At 40.0% G+C, this 18,355-nt stretch overlaps 2 protein-coding genes across 2 annotated transcripts in view; one reads left to right on the top strand and one right to left on the bottom strand.

The window, feature by feature from the left end:
* ANKRD22 (ankyrin repeat domain 22) overlaps positions 1 to 11,021 on the top strand; it is a 35,391-nt gene extending 24,370 nt beyond the window's left edge. Inside the window, exons 4-6 of the mRNA XM_012659695.1 lie at positions 7,506 to 7,583; positions 10,203 to 10,301; positions 10,571 to 11,021. Coding sequence (XP_012515149.1) covers positions 7,506 to 7,583; positions 10,203 to 10,301; positions 10,571 to 10,648 — 255 coding nt within the window. The 3' untranslated portion in view covers positions 10,649 to 11,021. The remainder of the gene's footprint in view (positions 1 to 7,505; positions 7,584 to 10,202; positions 10,302 to 10,570) is intronic.
* A 1,837-nt stretch (positions 11,022 to 12,858) lies between these two features.
* Positions 12,859 to 18,355, bottom strand: part of LIPM (lipase, family member M) — a 15,574-nt gene continuing 10,077 nt past the window's right edge. The window contains exons 5-9 of the mRNA XM_012659699.1: positions 17,985 to 18,121; positions 17,706 to 17,852; positions 16,317 to 16,388; positions 15,364 to 15,435; positions 12,859 to 13,331 (exon numbers count right to left, since the gene is read on the bottom strand). Of these exons, the coding sequence (XP_012515153.1) occupies positions 13,062 to 13,331; positions 15,364 to 15,435; positions 16,317 to 16,388; positions 17,706 to 17,852; positions 17,985 to 18,121 (698 nt within the window). The 3' untranslated portion in view covers positions 12,859 to 13,061. The remainder of the gene's footprint in view (positions 13,332 to 15,363; positions 15,436 to 16,316; positions 16,389 to 17,705; positions 17,853 to 17,984; positions 18,122 to 18,355) is intronic.

Raw genomic sequence — 18,355 nt, 5'->3', positions numbered from 1 at the left:
GGATTCAGTTAGCTAGAATTTTGTTGAGAGTTTTTGCATCTATATTCATAAGGGATATTGGTCTGTAGTTTTCCTTTTTTGTTGCATCCTTTCCTGGTTTTGGTATCAGGGTTATGTTGGCTTCATAAAATGTGTTGGGGAGGAATGCATGCTTCTCAATGTTGTGGAATAATTTCTGCAGGATAGGCACCAGTTCTTTCTAGGTGTGGTAAAATTCGGGTGTGAAACATCTGGTCCGGGACTTTTCTTTTTTGGAATGTTTTTTATTGCTGCTTCAATTTCAGTCCTTGATATTGGTCTGTTCAGGAATTTTATTTCTTCCTGGTTGAGCCTAGGGAGGCTGTGTGTTTCTAAAAATTTGTCCATTTCTTCCACATTTTCTACTTTGTGTGCATAAAAGTTTTTGTAATATTCATAAATTATATCTTGAATCTCCACAGCATTAGTTGTAACTTCTCCTTTTTTGTTCCTGATGGAGCTTATCAGAGATTTTTATTTTCTGTTTTTTATTAGTTTAGCCAAAGGCATGTCAATTTTGTTTATTTTTTCAAAAAACCAATATTTTGTTTTATTAATCTTCCATATAGTTTCCCTGTTGTCAATTTCATTTAGTTCTGATTTGATCTTATTAATTTCCCTTCTTCTTCTGGGTTTGGAGTTGGTCTGTTCTTCTTTTTCCAGTTCTTTGAGTTGATTCAATAGGTTGTCTGTTTGTGCTCTTTTTGACTTTTGGATATAGGCATGTACGGAAATAAACTTTCCTCTCAGGACTGCTTTAGCTGTGTCCCACAGATTTTGATAACTGTGTAACCTTTCTCATTTAGTTCAAAGAATCTTTTGATTTCCATCTTTACTTCATCATTTATGAAGGAATCGTTCAGCAGAAGGTTGTTTAATTTCCACGACTTTGTGTAGAGATGAGAGTTTCTGTTGGGGTTGATTTCTGTTTCTATTCCACTGTGATCTGAGAAGATGCATGGTATGATTTCTATTTTTTAAAAATATTTTGAGACTTGCTTTGTGTCCTAGAATATGGTCAATCTTAGAGAATGTCCCATGAGCTGATGAGAAGAACATATATTCAGTGGTTTTGGGTAGAATGTCCTGTAAATGTCAGTCAGGCCCATTTGTTCTGGAATTCTGTTTAAGTCCATTATTTCTTTGTTAATTTTCTGTTTGGAGGATCTGTCCTGTGCTGTCAGTGGGGTGTCGAGGTCTCCGACTATTATGATGTTGCCATTTATCCATTTGTTTAGATCAAGCAGAGTTTGCTTTATGAATCTGGGTGCACCTAAGTTGGGTGCATACATATTTAGAATTGTTATGTCTTCTTGTTGAACTGTACCCTTCACCATTATATAGTGACCCTCTTTGTCTTTCATTACTTTTGTTGATTTAAAAACCAAGTTGTCTGAGATCAAAACTGCCACACCAGCCTTCTTTTGGCTTCCATTTGCTTGAAATATTGTTTTCCACCCCTTTACTTTGAGTCTAAATGCATCCTTGCAGGTTAGATGCGTTTCTTGGAGACAGCAGATGCTTGGCTTGTTTTTTTTTATCCATTCGGCCAGTCTATATCTCTTTAGAGGGGAGTTCAGACCATTCACATTTATTGAGAGAACCGATAAGTGGGGTGAATTACTGTTCATTCTGTTGGGTTGCATTTTGTTGCTTTGTTTTCTATCTTGAGCCATTGTGGAATCTAGCCTTTGATCTTTAACTTTTGAGTGGTTTCACATTCGAGAGTGTTTATTATGCTGATTACTTCTTGGAGAGCTGGTCTTGTCTTGGTGAATTCCCTCAGTCTTTGCTTATCTGAGAATGTCTTTATTTCTCCTTCATATATGAAACTTAGTTTTGCAGGGTACAAGATTTTAGGCTGGGTGTTATTCTGTTTCAGAAGAGTGAGAATGGGGCCCCAGTCTCTTCTTGCTTGCAGGGTTTCCGTTGAGAAATCTGGAGTTATTCTGATGGGCTTTCCTTTGTATGTTACTTGTTTCTTTCACCTTATAGCTGGTAGAAGGGCCTCTTTAGTGGATATTCTGGTCAGTCTGATGACTGCATAACGTGGTGTCTTTCTATTTGCATTGAATCTCGCTGGTGTCCGTTGAGATTCTTGTACCTGTATATCTAGATTTTTAGCAAGGCCTGGGAAATTCTCCTCCATTAATTCTTCAAATAGCTTATCCAGCCCTTGCGTGTTTTCTTCTTCACCTTCCGGAATCCCTAGCACCTCAGGTTGGTTTTTTCACATAATCCCACATTTCTTGTAGGCTTATTTCTTTTCTCTTTATTTTCTGCTCGATCTCTGTGACTGACTTACTTAATTGGAAGGAGTTGTCTTCAATCTCTGAGATTCTTTCTTCTGTTTGATCTACCCTGTTCTTGAGGCTACCCATTGTGTTTTGTAGTTGCCTGAATAAATCCTTCATTTCCAGGAGATCGGTTTGATTTTTCTTTAATATTTCAATTTCTTTAGTGAATTTTTCTTCCAAGTGCTGGATTTTTTTGTAGTTTCTTTGTGTTGGTTATCCATTTTTTCTTGCATATCATTCAGTTTTCTTACAATCCATGTTTGAAATTCTTCTTCTGTCATTGTAGTGTTCTGAGTTTGGTTAATGTCCATTGCTGGGGAGCTGTTGTTCCTCTTTGGGGGTGTGCTTTCCGTTTGAGTCTTCATACTTCCAGAGTTCTTTCGCTGGTTCCTTCCCATCTGGATCAGTTGTTCCTTCTTGCCTTTAGATTTTCGTTTGGATAATGACACGCTCTGTTTAGTCTCTGAGCCAGTAGGTGGTGTTTGTGGGTGAGATTCGACCACACCCTTTATGATGAATCAGTAGATGCAGTAAAAGGGTGTGCAGAATGACCTCCCTGTTAGTAGGTGGCACTTGCTGGGAGGAGCGAGCTGAAGTGCTGTTTTGGTGTCTTGTAGCCAGCTCTTGTTCCTCTGGAGAGGCCTCTTGTGCCTCGGGTGGTGGGTGGGGCCCTGGGACTTCCAGGTGTGTCCTTATTCTCCACCTTAGTGGGGGCAGGTCCAGGAGCAAGTCTGGGTGGGGCTGGGTTGGGTAAGCCTGCCCTCAGGCTCCACAACTGCTGTTAGCAGGGGTCAAAGGTCTGTTCTTTGTTTCTGTGCAAAGCTGCCAGGAGGGGCTGAAATGGCTCCACTCAGCTGAAAAGTCTGGGCTTGGGGGTGGGGCTGTCCAAGACCCACACTCTGGAGCCGGTCTCACTCTCCTCCACCCTCCCCCTCTCCGTGGCTTCTCCCAGGCCTCTGCCAGCAAGGAGGACCTCAGGCTGATGGATCTCCCCTGGCTGTGACGTGGGCCGGGAGGTTCCCTACCCAGGATTGCAGCCTGAGCTGGGTGCACAGCCCTCTTTTGGGAGGAGGGTTGCCGGTCAGGCACGCTGATCTGCCCCTGAAGGCGCAAACTCCTCAGTAGGCTCTTTCACAAATCTCCCTTCTGTGTCCCAGGGCAGTGCGATCGTGACCTGGGTATACGGGGTCTGGTCTGCAGGCCTGTCCCCTGGGCCCTGGAGATTAATCCCTGACCCTGCAAGGGCAAGGGGTGCTGGTCTCAAATCACCTACAGGGTGCCCAAGCTTATTGACTCCATCTCGGGATTTGCCCTGCTCTCCTGGAGTCCCCAGGCAAGCAGCACCTGGGAGAGCTGGCGGGTAGGGAGCTCCCAGTCTCAGTACCCCTCAGTCTGCTGTAGGGCCCCAAAAGGAAAAGTCCCGTTCCTTGGAGATGCTTCCATGTGATGGCTAAATTGTCTCTCTGGGCACCCATGGGTAGGGAAGGGGAAGGAGAGAATGGAGCACTATGGCGTCTGCTGATAGGCTCGTGTCTGTGCCCGAGGAGGTGCCCTGAGGGGCTGGGAGCCCGGCGCTGAGTCCGCAAGAGGCCACTGCTCACTGGCGGCAGCCGTCTCTGGGCTGGTGTCAGCAGGTCTCTCCAGCCGCTCAGGAGCCCACCAGCAGTCCAAAATGCAAGGGAGGGGGAAGTTAACCGCTCCGCCTACCCTTGTCGCTGGTCTCCAAGCCTCTCGGGGACCGTTTTCCTTCCAGTTCTCCTCCGCAACATCTTCCCATGGAGTCTCCTGTAGTTTCAGGCACCCTTCCTTCTGACCCTCACCCGATCTATGTTTCTCTGCTAGTTTATTTTTTCACTTTCTTCTAAAATCTGTCTTTTTTGCAGAGACACTCTGACTGGAGGCTTTTCTCATCCGCCATCTTGGCTCCTCCCCAGTAATTTTCTCCGATAAAGAAAGATGCAGTTGGTGTAGGAGTGAAGTCGTATTAGTAGGGAAGCTTAAAGTTTTTGGTGGGGTTGTTTGCTTTTTACAAATAGTGTGACAGGTCTGCACTGACTCATTCACTTTTTTCCATCTGGTTTCCCTTGTGCCCAGTTCCATCTCTGAGACGTGAGTCACAAGATCCATAATTTACTCTAGTTAAATGACTAAACTTCCTCCTCTTTGTAGCTAGGAGACCATGGGTGTTAGTTATCCCTGTTAACATAAGCTCCAGAACAAGTCTACTGGTTGGAAATGTTACCTGTTGGGTATTTAAATGTTACAGACTTTGAGAAACTATAATTAAATATGATAATGTTGATTTTGATATTTAGATTCATGGGAGAAAGAGAAAGAAAATTTTCATTCACTGATAAACACATAACCTGCTTATACCCTTGAAGAGTTCTTGAAAAATTCATCATGTATTTGCACATAGCATTTGAATATTTGTAGTTTTGGGGCAAGGGAAAATATGTCATTTGTTTACAAACATTTTTTAGAGATTCTGAAGAAAAAAATAACAACTATGATTAGCAAGGCTCATTCAGACGTGTTTCTGACACGCAAGTCTGCTTTCTAAGATGGTCCAATGTTTAAAGGCCAGAGGCCTGGTCAAAAATACTATCTGTAATGAATAGCCTGGCTCCAATTGCACATGTATGCTATTTATCAATGGGGCCTGAAATTGTAAATTTGTGATGCATAGAAAATAAGAGACAGGAAAGAAAATTGGATGGAGCTTCCCAGGTGAGGACGGCATGAACTCCAGGGCTATGCCCACTTGAGCAGGCAGAGCTTTGCTTCTTCAGGCCACAGGATGTTGGGGGGGCGGCTCCAACTGGCATGTGGTCAGATCTCAGGGGACTAGGAAGGAAAAGTGGATTTCTGAGGAGCCCTTGTTGATTTCATTCATTTGTTCAATCCTTCAATATGTATTTGTTATGGATCTATTATGTGCGAGACAGTGTACTAGGTGTTAGGAGCACAACAAACAAAACAGGCATAATCCTTGTTCTTATGAAGGGTAGAGGGTGAAGAGGAGAGAGTCATTAATCAGATGACACAAACACATGTAAAATTTCTACGAAGCAGGAGATACAGAGAGGTGACTGGTGTTACAAGAGCCTGGAGAGAAGGATTTCAGGTGGTCAGGTGGATCAGGGAAAGCTTCTTGGAGGAAGAGGTGCTTGGGCTGAGATACAAAGGATGAATCTAACAGGTGAAGAAGGGAGGGAGGAGGCTTCTAAACAGAAGGAACTTATTGTGCAGTGATTCTCTGGCAGGAGGGAGCTGGGTGGTAATGAAAGGCTAACAAAGGCCAGTGTAGTTACATCAGAGGGAGCCAGGAAGTGTGGAGTGAGAGAGAGGTTAGGGACACACATGGGGCTACAACATCTGGGGATTTGTAGCCATGCTGAAGAGTTTACTTTTGCCCTCAGAACAATGTGAAGTTAATTTACCAATTTTGTTCAATTAAAAAGTTACTGTAGAGTTTTGAGCCAGGAAGAGAAAGACAGGTGCTGGACCCCATCCTCAGTAGGACTTGGTGGGTCTAGGGTGGGGCCTGAGAATGTACATTTCTAATAAGTTCCTAGGTGCTGACGCTGCTGTCCCAGGACCACACTCTGAGAACCTGGCTTTAATTTATTAATGTTGAAGGGGGTGAGGAGGCAGGGAAAATTTTAAGAAAGATGCACAGATGCATAGGAGTGTTGGGATTAAAATGAAGCCTATTCCTTGGCTGTGCAAAAGCTTTTTAATTTGATCAGATCCCATTTATTTATTTTTGTTGCTGCTGTGATTGCTTTGAGAGTCTTCTTCAAAAATTCTTTCCCTGGGCCGATGTCTGAAAAGATCTTCCCAACATCTTCTTCTAGAATTCTTAAGGTTTCATGCCTTAGGTTTAAGTCTGTTGTCCATCTTGAATTGATTTTTGTGAAAGGTGAGAGGTGGGGATCCAGTTTCAGTCTTCTGCATGTAGCTATCCAGTTTTCTCAGCACCATGTATTGAAAAGAGATTCTTTTCCCCAGTGTATATTTTTGTCAGCTTTGTCAAAGATTGGATTACCATATGCAGATGGTTTCATCTCTGGATTCTCAGTCCTGTTCCAAAGGTCTATGTCTCTATTCACTCTAATGATAGTTGCACAGCCAAGGAAACTATCATTAGAGCTAATAGACAGCCTACAGAATGGGAGAAAATATTTTCTCTCTACACATCTGATAAAGGGCTGATAACAAGAATCTATCTAGAACTTAAAAAAATCAACAAGAAAAAATCAAACACCCCATCAACAAATGGGCAAAGGAAATGAACAGAAACTTTTCAAAAGAAGACAGAATAATGGCCAGCAAACATATAAAAAAAGGCTCAACATCTCTAATCATTAGAGAAATGCAAATCAAAATCACAATGAGATATCACCTAACCCCAGTAAGATTGGCCTCTATCAAAAAATCCCAAAACAACACATGCTGGTGAGGATGTGGAGAGACAGGAACACTCTTACACTGCTGGTGGGACTGCAAATTAGTTCAACCTCTGTGGAAAAGAATTTGGAGATAACTCAAAGAGCTAAAAATAGAAATACCATTCGATCCAGCAATAGCACTATTAGGCATCTATCCCAAAGAGCAAAAGACATTCTATAATAAAGACATCTGCCCCCGAATGTTTATGGCAGCACAATTCACTATTGCAAGGATGTGGAAACAACACAAGTGCCCATCAATTCATGAGTGGATTATTAAAATTTGGTATATGCACACAATGGAATATTACTCAATTATAAGAAACGACGGTGATCTAGCACCTCTTATATTTTCCTGGATAGAGCTTGAGCCCATCCTCTGAAGTGAGGTATCACAAGAATGGAAGAATAGGCTGCACATGTACTCGCCATCAAATTGGCACTAACTGGTCAACACTATGGTGCTCACATGGTAGTAATATTCTCCAGGAATTAGGGGGTTGGGGGGTAAACTCAGAACTAATGGACGTGGTGAGCATTGTAGAGGGGAAGGGCATACCTCTAATCCTCACTTGGGTGGGGCAAAGTCATAAAATGTAACCAAAATGTTTGTACCTTCATAATATCCTGAAATAAAAATAAATACATAAAAAACGAAGCCTATTGATTAGTCTCAGACATAAATTGGAGAAAATGTTTGTAAATAAACCTTTCTTGTAATTGCCATCTACAACAGGTATCAAAGACAAAGCAGAATGAGGTTCTTGTACGAATGCTACTTGATGCTGGTGTCGAAGTTAATGCTGCAGACTGTGTAAGTTTATATTTTTAACCATTTTAGAAAAAATACTCAAAATGGTATTTGTAGGTGGTGTACTTGTCATCTATAAAGTTGTTTGCTTTTTCTTCCTGGACACTTTTACATTTAGCTTTCTTTTTATTTTCTTTCTTTTTTTTTTCATAGGCAAACTTGAGGTTATTTATATTCTGCTCAACTCACGGGAATAAAATCTTTATTGATTATAGAACATTTTTAAAAGAATTGGCTTTGACATTGGTGAGAAGTTAAGGAAAACGAAGGCTCTGATCACAAAGTACCATCCTCAGTAGTTAAGAAGCTGGAGTCAGTATGCCCATGTGTAAATCCGGGCTTACCACTTTCTGCTTATGTGAGTTTGAGAAACTCATACACTCATTTGACACTCAATTTCCTCATCTGTAAATGGGGATACGGATAATACTTATTGGGCTGGTTCACATAAAGTACTTAGCAGATGGTTGGCACATGGTAAGTGCTCACCAAATGTAAACAGCTGCTGCTACAGCCAAGTTCCCAACCTGCTGATGAGAGGCCCCATCTGCAAATGAAAGATAGATAAGGACAAAGGTCAAAGACAAACCAAAGGATAGTAAGAACAGTGATAACAACCAGAGAGCAACAGCTCACTGCTTCCTGTTTATAAGTGGAAGGTTTTGTTTCCACCCTTTACCTCCACACCCTTGCACTTGTCTTCCTTCCTTAAATGATCACAATGAGACAGAAGGTTATTTGTATGGTGTTTTATTTGCTTATGTTGATTGAATAAAGTTTTTCTTTTCCAGTTCTTTATTGGAAAAATAGGCAAGTAGAAATTTGATTCCAAAATCTAACATTCTGTTCGTGATGCCTAATTTATTTTACTTGTGTGCGCACCTGTGGGTGTGTATTACTGTTGTTCTGTAATAGCAACAGTGTCTCTCCATCCCTGTTTCTATTAATTATTCATATCAATTTAGTTTTGGTTGTATTTGCATCGTGTTTAAATGGAGGTAATTTTGTGCATGGGGTGTGTGTGTGTGTGTGTGTGAGAGAGAGAGAGAGAGAGAACACAAAAGAGTAAGTTTATGAAATGTATGTTTTCCTTTTATTATATTTCAAATGGAATTTTTGGATAAATTTAGATAAACAACTACAGTGTCTATCCATTAGATCCCTTAGATCATTCACTTAGATATCTTTGAAATACATTAAGAGTTTATTAAAGATTAAGTTGAGTTTATTGAAGGTTTTCATGGTATTTTCATTTAAATTCAATAGATTTAAAATTTGTCCCTGTGACAAAACTTTCTCTAGGATATTTTTCCAGCTATTTATGCTATCTGTGTCTCTAGATACAGATATTACATTCCTGGGGACAGATGCAGGCATGTACACACACGCACACAGACACCCATGTCTTTCACCAAATATTCTTTACAAACTGTCTAAATATTAAGATCCATTTTCTAAATAATGCACTGTTTTGTATTTTTAGGTAGGTAGACTGTATTTCACATGGAAAAATTCAGAGCCAGATCTTTCCTTCACCATGCTATCACTTAATAAAAATAAGTGATTGCAGCATTGTCTCCAGAGATAATTGTGTTAATCTTGATAGTTAAAGACTATCAAGTCATTGTCTTCATTAAGCAATGCAGGTAAAGATGTTATTTTTCTACTTGCCCCAAACCATGGTTGCTTGGCTGGTTTTTGAAAGGCAAAATTCTGAACACCAGTGCCCCAGCTATAAATTTTTTTGGACCTGTAGTTGGTGTTTTAAATTAGTACCAATAGAGTAGATCCACTGTTTTATTAAATATAACATATAATATAAGTTATGAGAAATAAAATTTGGGAGACTTATTAGTAAAACTACATTGATCTTGTAGGTGGACCGTAGCAATATGAGCACTTGCCTTCTTCACGTTGTAGGGATTTTGATCAAACTCATAGAGGATAATATTTGTAAAAAGGTCTATATGGAGACCTTTAAGGGAAAAGATGGTAACATGATCAAGGTGATGATTACCCAGACATACAGCCTTCTACCAAGAAACCTTGGCACACTTCAGCATCAACTTTTTATAAGTTGCAGTTTTTTTTTTTTTGAGACCGAGTCTTGCTTTGTCATCCGGGCTAGGGTGCAGTGGTGTCATCATAGCTCACTGCAACCTCAAATTCCTGGGCTCACGCAATCCTCCTGCCTCAGCCTCCCAGTAGCTGGGACTACAGATGTGTGTCACCATGTCCAGCTAATTTTTCTATTTTTTTGTAGAGATGGGGTCTCACTCTTCCTCAGGCTGGTCTTGAACCCTTGACCTCAAGTGGTCCTCCAGCCTTGGCCTCCCAAAGTGCTAGGATTACAGGCATGAGCCTGGCCTAAATCGTATCCTTTAGTTTAGAAAAGAAATTGAAAAAGGCAGATATTGATGGCTTACAGGACATTAATCTAAATACATATTGAGGCAGAGAAGAAAACTTTTTAAGTACAAGAAATACAGTTGCCCATCTATAGTTCTCAGACTGTTTTGCTCAGTTGTACACTACAAAGTGTGAAAAGGACTTGCTAAAGCCACATGCCACAGGCTGTGAAGCCCGGTTGATGAGCTGTAATGTTGGCCCTTTGTGTTTCAGTATGGCTGCACCGCGTTGCACTACGCCTGCGAAATGAAGAACCAGACTCTTATCCCTCTGCTCCTGGAAGCCCACGCAGACCCCATGATTAAGAATAAGGTAAGGATCTGTGGACCACAGTCTGAGGTCCTTTTAGCAGCAGCATCTTCTAATCTATGTCTTATGTTGAAGTAAATCATTTGCTTCTGATGTTAATAACAACAAAGTGAATCATCCCCATTAAGGAACGAAGTTATCTTGTTACTATTAGAACTGAATGACATTTGAAGCCCTTGCCAAGCCAGGAGTCAATCAGTCCAAGCTGTTTACTAGATCCTTCGCATTGACATTTGACACTGTTGGAAATAACTGTAATTTTTCTTCTTCAGCATGGTGAGAGTTCACTGGATATTGCACGGAGATTAAAATTTTCCCAGATTGAATTAATGCTAAGGAAAGCGTCATAATCCTTGTGACCTCACAAGTGGACACACAGACAAAGTTAAAGGACGGAATTCTAGCTCCATCTCAGAGTGTTGGTCTGTGGGCCCCTCAACCTGGATGCCACTATTTTATGAGGATAGTAATGGTTGCTGTGGGTAATGTTTTTGAAGAGCTTTTTATTTACAATATTTTTTGCTTAATTGAGTTCACCATGGCCATAATCCTTCTAAGTTAAACACTAAGGTTGTTGGAGTCTCCACTTTAGTCAAAAACTGATATTTCAGCCAAGTGCAGTGGCTCACACCTAAAGTCCCAGCTACTTGGTAGGCTGAGGTGGAAGGATCACCTCAGACCAGGAATTCAAGACCAGTCTGAGCAATGTAGCAAGACCCCGTCTCAAACAACAATAACAACAACAACAACAACAACAACAACAGCAGCAGCTGATGTTTCAATCTCAGTCTCTCTGGAAGAAGAGGATCAAAGTTACCTTTGGAGACAGTGTTCTCTCTTCCTGGTTGCATCACTTTACAAAGAGGGTGTTTGGTCTATGTCATGTCCTAGGAGACAAACTGTCCTCTCAGGCCCCTTGACTACTGAGAGGACGAATCAAAGTATGTACACTTGTATAGAATGGTATGTAGATGTGTGTGGGTTTAGAGAGTCACATGCAAACATTCCTTTGATGAAACAACTTCTACAAAGACATCTATCAGGTGTGAGTGGTGGGTGTGTTTACATCACAGAAATTGGCAAATTGACAAGTGAGAACTTTTTTTTAAGTTTTCAGAGAACTGGTTACTAGCATACCACTAGAAATGTCTATCATCAAAATGTTTGTTTTACAAAATATCTTCATGACCCTCTTGTAAATATAAGGTAGCTACCAAGCTTGTTTGTTTTGTTTATTTTTATTGATAAAATTTAAAACATCATTGTAGCTTATTTGGTTAAAGGACTTCTTCACAAGAAAGAGAGCTATCTAATGAGGTAGTATCTGGATTATATTTCTAAGTGAAAGATTGTGAATGTCGAAATATCTGTCTCACTTCCTTTGTGAATGAGACAGAATAGAAATAAATACGCCTTAAAAATATGATTGAATTTTGCAAATCAAGACTGAATTGTGCATAGCTGTAGACATAGACTAAGCTACACTATATGTAGCAACACAGGCAGTCTAAGAATGAAAGATTTACCATCCTTGAACAAAACAAAGATCTAATAAAATCAAATCCAGCAGTATTTATTAAACTATGTACAGGCCCTAAAGGCACATATTTTGTGAGGGAAGCAGTGTGTAGATATAGATTCTGAAGGCTTTAAATGTCTCTTAATAAATTTTTTAAGATTGATTAGCATTGAACTGAGTTACCAGGTGTCTCTGGGGGACAGAAAAAACAAGTGCACTTCACACACCAATATACCTTCCACAGTACACCTTTGACACACATCAGCATATCCTCAATTTGATTTCAGAGATTTTGTGAAATAGTAATTACTCATGTAATTTACAACTGTCATCTTTGAAACTGTGTAAAAATTGAAAAATTTTCTAAAGAAATAAATCTAGGTTTGTGAGTTTTATCCTTTAACTTTATCAGATTAAAGGATAAAATGCATGATAATTTGTTTCATTTTGCTCATGATGTTATAAAATTTTCTTCCTAGTTTTTAATTTTTGGAGGCAGAAAACTTTGGAGGCTAGGATTTCTAGCCATTAGGTCTCCTAGCAACGGGCTGTAAACTCTCAAACAAGCTTGGACTAGAATCTATTGAAATATACATACATGCTTTATTGAATACATAACTCATTTATTGGAAAACACATAAATATCCTACAAAATTTTCTTCTCTGAGATCCAACTGTAAAACTTGAGTTTATTTGGAGGATGCTTAACATATGTTATCCATACTGTAACATTGATTATTTTTGTTGTTGTTATTAAAGCATCTTGGCTTCCTGAGGTAGTGTTACATCTCTATGGCAACAAGGTGAAAAAGTCTAGCTTATTTTGTCAGGGTCAAAAACAATCCTGAGATTCAAGACCTCAATAACTGTCCGAAGTTGTCCTTTTATTTTACTGCTCCAAAAATACAGCTTATTTTTAAAGAGGTTTTAAAGAGGTTTACCTGAATGACATAGAGAATGTCTAGATACATTGTGGCTATCAGGTAAAATCTACTGTTCAAGATGGTAGATTATATAATAGCATATAAAACCTGTGTTCACCCAATGAGTAGTTTAATTAACTGAATAAAAGGTAAATGTAAGTTTTAGTGCCAAATGCAGGAAATCTGAAGGAATGTATTCTATATTCCTTCTCTTCTACCAAGATGGTAGGTTTCCAATTCTGGAAATCCTTTTTAAAATCCTTCACAGGCCCTGGCCCCATCTTCCATGAGAGTTCCTAAGACCTGTTGTTATCAGATGCTTCACAGTATGACCTCGCACATTCCCCGAGAAAGGTTGGTCTCCTCCTGCTTCATCAGATGTATGATTTCGTTGTACATACGGTGAGGAGCATCCAAACCCCAGATGAAATCCACGTGAGCCCATTCAGGAATGTTCTTATAGTAGATGAGGTTGGTCACTTCAGATAGCAATGTTTTCACATCTTCTGGACTCGAAAGCCAGTCCTGCCCTCCTGTCCACATGGCTGTAGGGACCGTCATATCTCTAACTTTGTACCTTACAGGAGTTGGCTAGAGAAAAGGAATAGTTTTTAACTCTAGGTAACATTTGGCCTTCCAAACTCCTAATTTACTTTTCAAATAAACATAATAAATGTTCCATGTGTTGTGGTGAAGGGTACCTGGGCCTTAGAGACATATAAGAGTTTCTGTCCCAGCCCCTACATTAAGGTAAAATTACTTTACATTATTGAATCCTGGATTCTTTGTCTGTGAATGGAAATAGTATCTGTAATAACTTACCAGGTCAAGTGAGAAAACACAAAAAAGCACGTAATGCCTTGTACTTTTTTTCTTCCTATTAAATATTTTTCAAATAAACTGCTTTTAAAAATAATGTCTCTATCCTTTTAAAATTTAATTTCATGACCATTTCATGAGACAAGAAATAGGAATATTCTACAGAAAAAGACAAAAAGACCTACTGGGAAGGCCTCCAGATTGTCACAGAGACTGATCACAGGCAGCCCTGAGGCAGGCCCAGCCTGACTGCATCTCCAAAACATGGAGAAATCAACAAATGGGCCTCAGGTAATTTGAGCCAAGCAGAGGTAAAAGTTAAATACCTGCTCCAACCCTCATTTCCTGCCCCTGCCTCTGAAAATCACTCCAAAAAGGGTATGCAGTATTCCTAATTCCTGCGAACCTTCCCTTATCCAAGCAGTGCTGCTAGCTGAGCCCTTGGGATTAATCAGCACCCAGAACTTTTCGGAGAAATGGGAAGGCCTGTTTCTTACTCAGAAAACCCACCATGGCATCTTTGCTCAAATCCTAAGTGTTTTGGTTTCTCTTTGTGCCTCCCCAAGAATTTGGAGTTATGGCCTAATTTAGACAAGCAAGTTTGGAATATTCTATGGGGTCAGTAACAATTTTTTTTCTCATCTTAAAAGTGAAAAGATTGAACTAAACATCATGTTTAGCTGTAAGTTTCTGTGATTTTATGACACCTTTTTGTATGTTTGTTTTCCCTTCCCTTCTGTTACCATTTTCTGGAGCCTACTCTGCACGTATCGTTTCCTCTAGAACTCAGTCCATTAAATGTTGATCAACTAAAACTATCTTAGAACTGAATACTTTCTCTAAAGACATTTTAGGAAATAGTGAAGAAGGACCTTAAAAAAGAAGTAGCCAATATCAGTGATTGAGAGTTTTCTATCCAGGGGCGCTACACAGTCTGTCCAATTTCCTAGTGCTTTATGTCTGGATTGATGCACGGCAGTGGATGTAAAGTATGACGTGAGACTCTCAAAAGAAGATTGAGCTGTGTCTAATCTGCTCCCTCTAGCTCTGTTTGCATGGTAAATATTTACAGTGCTAACCAATATTCTTCCGTGAAGATTTTATGCTCAAAAGCACATACCTATCCAATTCTAATTCTCTACATTTTGATTTTTAATTTTATTCCATAGCATTAGCTGTGTATTATTTTGGGTAAAGTAATAACATTTTTTTTTCATATTTTGAAATTGCAAATCATAGATTCAATAAAAGTATGACCATGGAGAATTCTTATGAATTTTCTAATCCAGTAATTTTTGTTTTAAAGATAAAGAAATTGAGATCTGAAGAATTAAAGCAGCCTACCCTCTACCACATAAGTTTTAGTGCAGAGGCAAGATTAACACAGCAATCTTCACTGGCCGTTTAATGTTCTTTTTACTGTGCCATGAAACAACCTTGCCCCCACCACCCCCATTTGTTTGTCTGTTTATTTTTATCCTAAAATATTCCTTCCAGGATCCACCATAGACTGCACTTTTCTCTGTACTAAATCTACCCCACCTTGCTCCTGAGAAGCCTTGTGCCTTGTTCAGGGAGGAAACCTCAGCAAAAATGGCCTCCTACTCCATTGTAGAGGCAGAGTGGTGTCCTGGCTAAGCTATGAACTTTCTCATCTTCAAATGGAGTCATCCCTGACTATTATTCTCTGCTTGAATTCTCATATTTTATTCCCATCTCTAGAATAAACTGCTGTTGCTACAACTTCCCTCTCACACATTTTCAAAGAATATGTATTTCAGCAGATGGTATTTGATTTTCTTACCTGATTACATTTCTCTAGATTTTTGGTCTCACTCCCCCAGTCAAATGCCCGGAGTTCCCCAGAATTGACTGCCTACAAGGAGACAAAAATACACAAAGTATTTAGAGGTGTCACTGGAGAAGGGTGGTGGTGGTGGGGTGGTGGAAACATGCTACTCTGTCTGCAATTATGAAGGAAGCAGAGAGTAAAAGCCGAACTGCTCTGCCATTCAGTGCTGGCATAAGCTTCTCAGGCAAGTGGAAAGAAAATGAGGAGGCTTTTCAAGGGGAAAGATGGACTGTATAAATACTTGACCACCACATCAACTCCAGGAAGTGCATCCCTGGTGTAACCAATGTTGGTGAGCATCCTACACAACTCTGTGGGCTACAATAGGAAAGCATGTCCTGGAAGATCCTGGGAGATGGTGACCAAATGTAATCCAACTCAGAATTCTTCTTGTTTTGATGATATAATCTCTCTCTTTCTCTCTCTCTCTTTCATACACACACACACACACACACACACACACACGACTTCATCTCTTGTGATTGTAGGTGAAGTTTGCAGTACAAAGCACTCCTGTGAAAATCTCTTTGGGTAATTAGGCACCATTTTAGCATTTTTGTTCCTACCTGACCATGCTGTTGGAGGAACTGGAGAGGAGAAGGTGGAAACATGGTCTTCTCCAGCCACGTCTTTGAGACAGACAGCAGTCTCACGTGGACCATACTAATTCACACTTTTAAGATCCACTAACAATGTCCCTGGGCTACTCCTGTCCTCTCCTCCCATCTCCTGAAAAGTTTCAACGATCTTGATCAAATTCACAGTCAAAACAGCCTTGACCAGATTGCATTTCATCTTAGTATGAATGTGAAATAACCCCTGGGCTGTCGAAAGGGCATCCTTTGACTATTCTACACAAAATGTGCAAGGAACCTTAGCAAAGACTACAAATTCAGCATTCTTACCTGGCTCCAGTGTAGAATATTTTGCACGGATGTTCCGGAAGGATTATGGGCAACGTATACATTTGCTCGGCTCTGTAACAAAGCACGAGTGGTTTGTGGGACATGGAAAAACTCACACGATGTGCACCTTGTCAAGACCCAATCTCCAGGGTGTCAGAAATGGGAACACCATGAAATTATCAACAATTACTCATGAAACATTAATATACACATGTATATAAATACAATGCCACTAAATGTATTCCTGGATACCTATATTTTTCATATGAGAATAGCTTCTCATTAGAGATCTGACCTCTTCTTTCAAAAGATTTTATTAGAGATATTCAGGATGAGGGCTCTAGAATTGAGCCTGTCTTCAAATTCTAGCTGTACCATTTAATTTTTAGGTGAATTTGGGTGAGTTATTTGATCTACTAAATTTTAGTATACTAATCTGTAAAGTGAGGCTACTGATAACACTCATCCCATAGACTTGGCACAGGGGAAAAATTAGCCTGGCACATAATATTAATATATGCTTATCAAATGGTAGCTATAAATCAAATTATTAACTTTAAAAAAGAAGAAAAAATCTCCGGGATTAAAGACATATAGTCCCCTAAACACTGGGAGTGCTGTTGGCAGACAGTCTTACACTGTCAGCCCGCTTTGAGGATTGCCCCAGCTGCAGAGAGATGCCTGGCCGATGTTCCCCATTTACCGGTGTGGTCTGCATTAAATGACTGGTTGATATGGGGGTATAAAGGCCCACCTCTCTTCCCCTGACATGGGACAGCTCTGAAGGGCCATCCTATCTTCACAAATCCCTGTAGGATCAACTGAGACTCCTGTTGAATCTACATCACAGTTTGACATTCTCATCTATGCAATCCTGCTTCCTTCCCTTGCCCAGGTGTTATTCCCAAATCATTCTGCACGTTAATCTCCATCTCAGAGTACGCTTTCTGGAGAACCCACCCAATGACACTCACCAAACTGGTAGCTAGCCTACACCAAATCAAAACTTCCTGACGTTTCAACAAAGAACTTAAACTACAAACCAAAAGGACCCAAGAGGAGGGAAGAAGGGGATGATGTGTGACAGTTCTCTCTGTTGAGAGAGAGAGAGATTCTAATCACTCCTTTTCATCTGTTAATGCACTGTAGTAAAGCTGCTTTCAGTCCTCTTCCATCTGGAATCTGTCATTTAATATCTAGCAATGCCCTTGTGTTAACCTTGCGTCAGCCCATGCTGAAGCATTTCCCTCATTTCCTTCCGGTCTGGAGGGAACTGAATTACTGGGAGTGCATCTTTTCTCTAAGTCTTCACTGGCATTCGCTTTCCCTCAAGGAGTGAGATGAATAACTCCTAGCTCTGCCTTGGGAATTTACTAGGCTTCCACTTACCATGTTCATATTGTTGGTGTTAAATCCGCCCAGAAGTAACATGATATTACTACAAATCTGATCAAGGATCACCTGGCCACAAAGGTAAATAGCAAACTGTCTGAGAAATCTGGTCTGGTACAGAAATTCTTTTTTGCCAAATAATCCCTGTAAAAATATGAAGTGAAATAGTAATATTATATGATAGAAAAGAAGTGGCTCTAATATAAAAGTATACGTTTTTAGGAAATTAGGCAGACTTTTCTACGTATGCGAGATATTTTCTGAGGAGTCACATACCTTGATCATCATATCTGGCAGCAATAAAAATTTGGCCCCAGGGCTTTTGGCATATTTAATGGTGGCTATGGGCGCTAAAGCAAAATACATTTTGATTTTCTGAGCCAGCTCTGGCATAGTAGAAAATGCAATAAAGCCTGTGAGAGAAGAAACAGATCATCACAGATATTGAACATCCTGGGACTCAAGATGTTTTGATAATTATATGTGATTGTATCTTAACTCTCCTATAAAGTTATAGGGTCTGGGGGTGGGCAGCAAAAACTCTCTTTGATCCCTATAACACCTATCATATTTGCTTTCAAGTAGTAGGTTCCCTTGAAGTAAATTATTGAATACAATAATATTGACTTTGAGAAAATATATATGTT

This window comes from Propithecus coquereli, unplaced genomic scaffold (assembly GCF_000956105.1).
Source record: "Propithecus coquereli isolate 6110/MARCELLA unplaced genomic scaffold, Pcoq_1.0 Scaffold63, whole genome shotgun sequence".
NCBI classification, from domain to species: Eukaryota; Metazoa; Chordata; class Mammalia; order Primates; family Indriidae; genus Propithecus; species Propithecus coquereli.
This window is presented reverse-complemented; position numbering and strand designations above follow the sequence as displayed.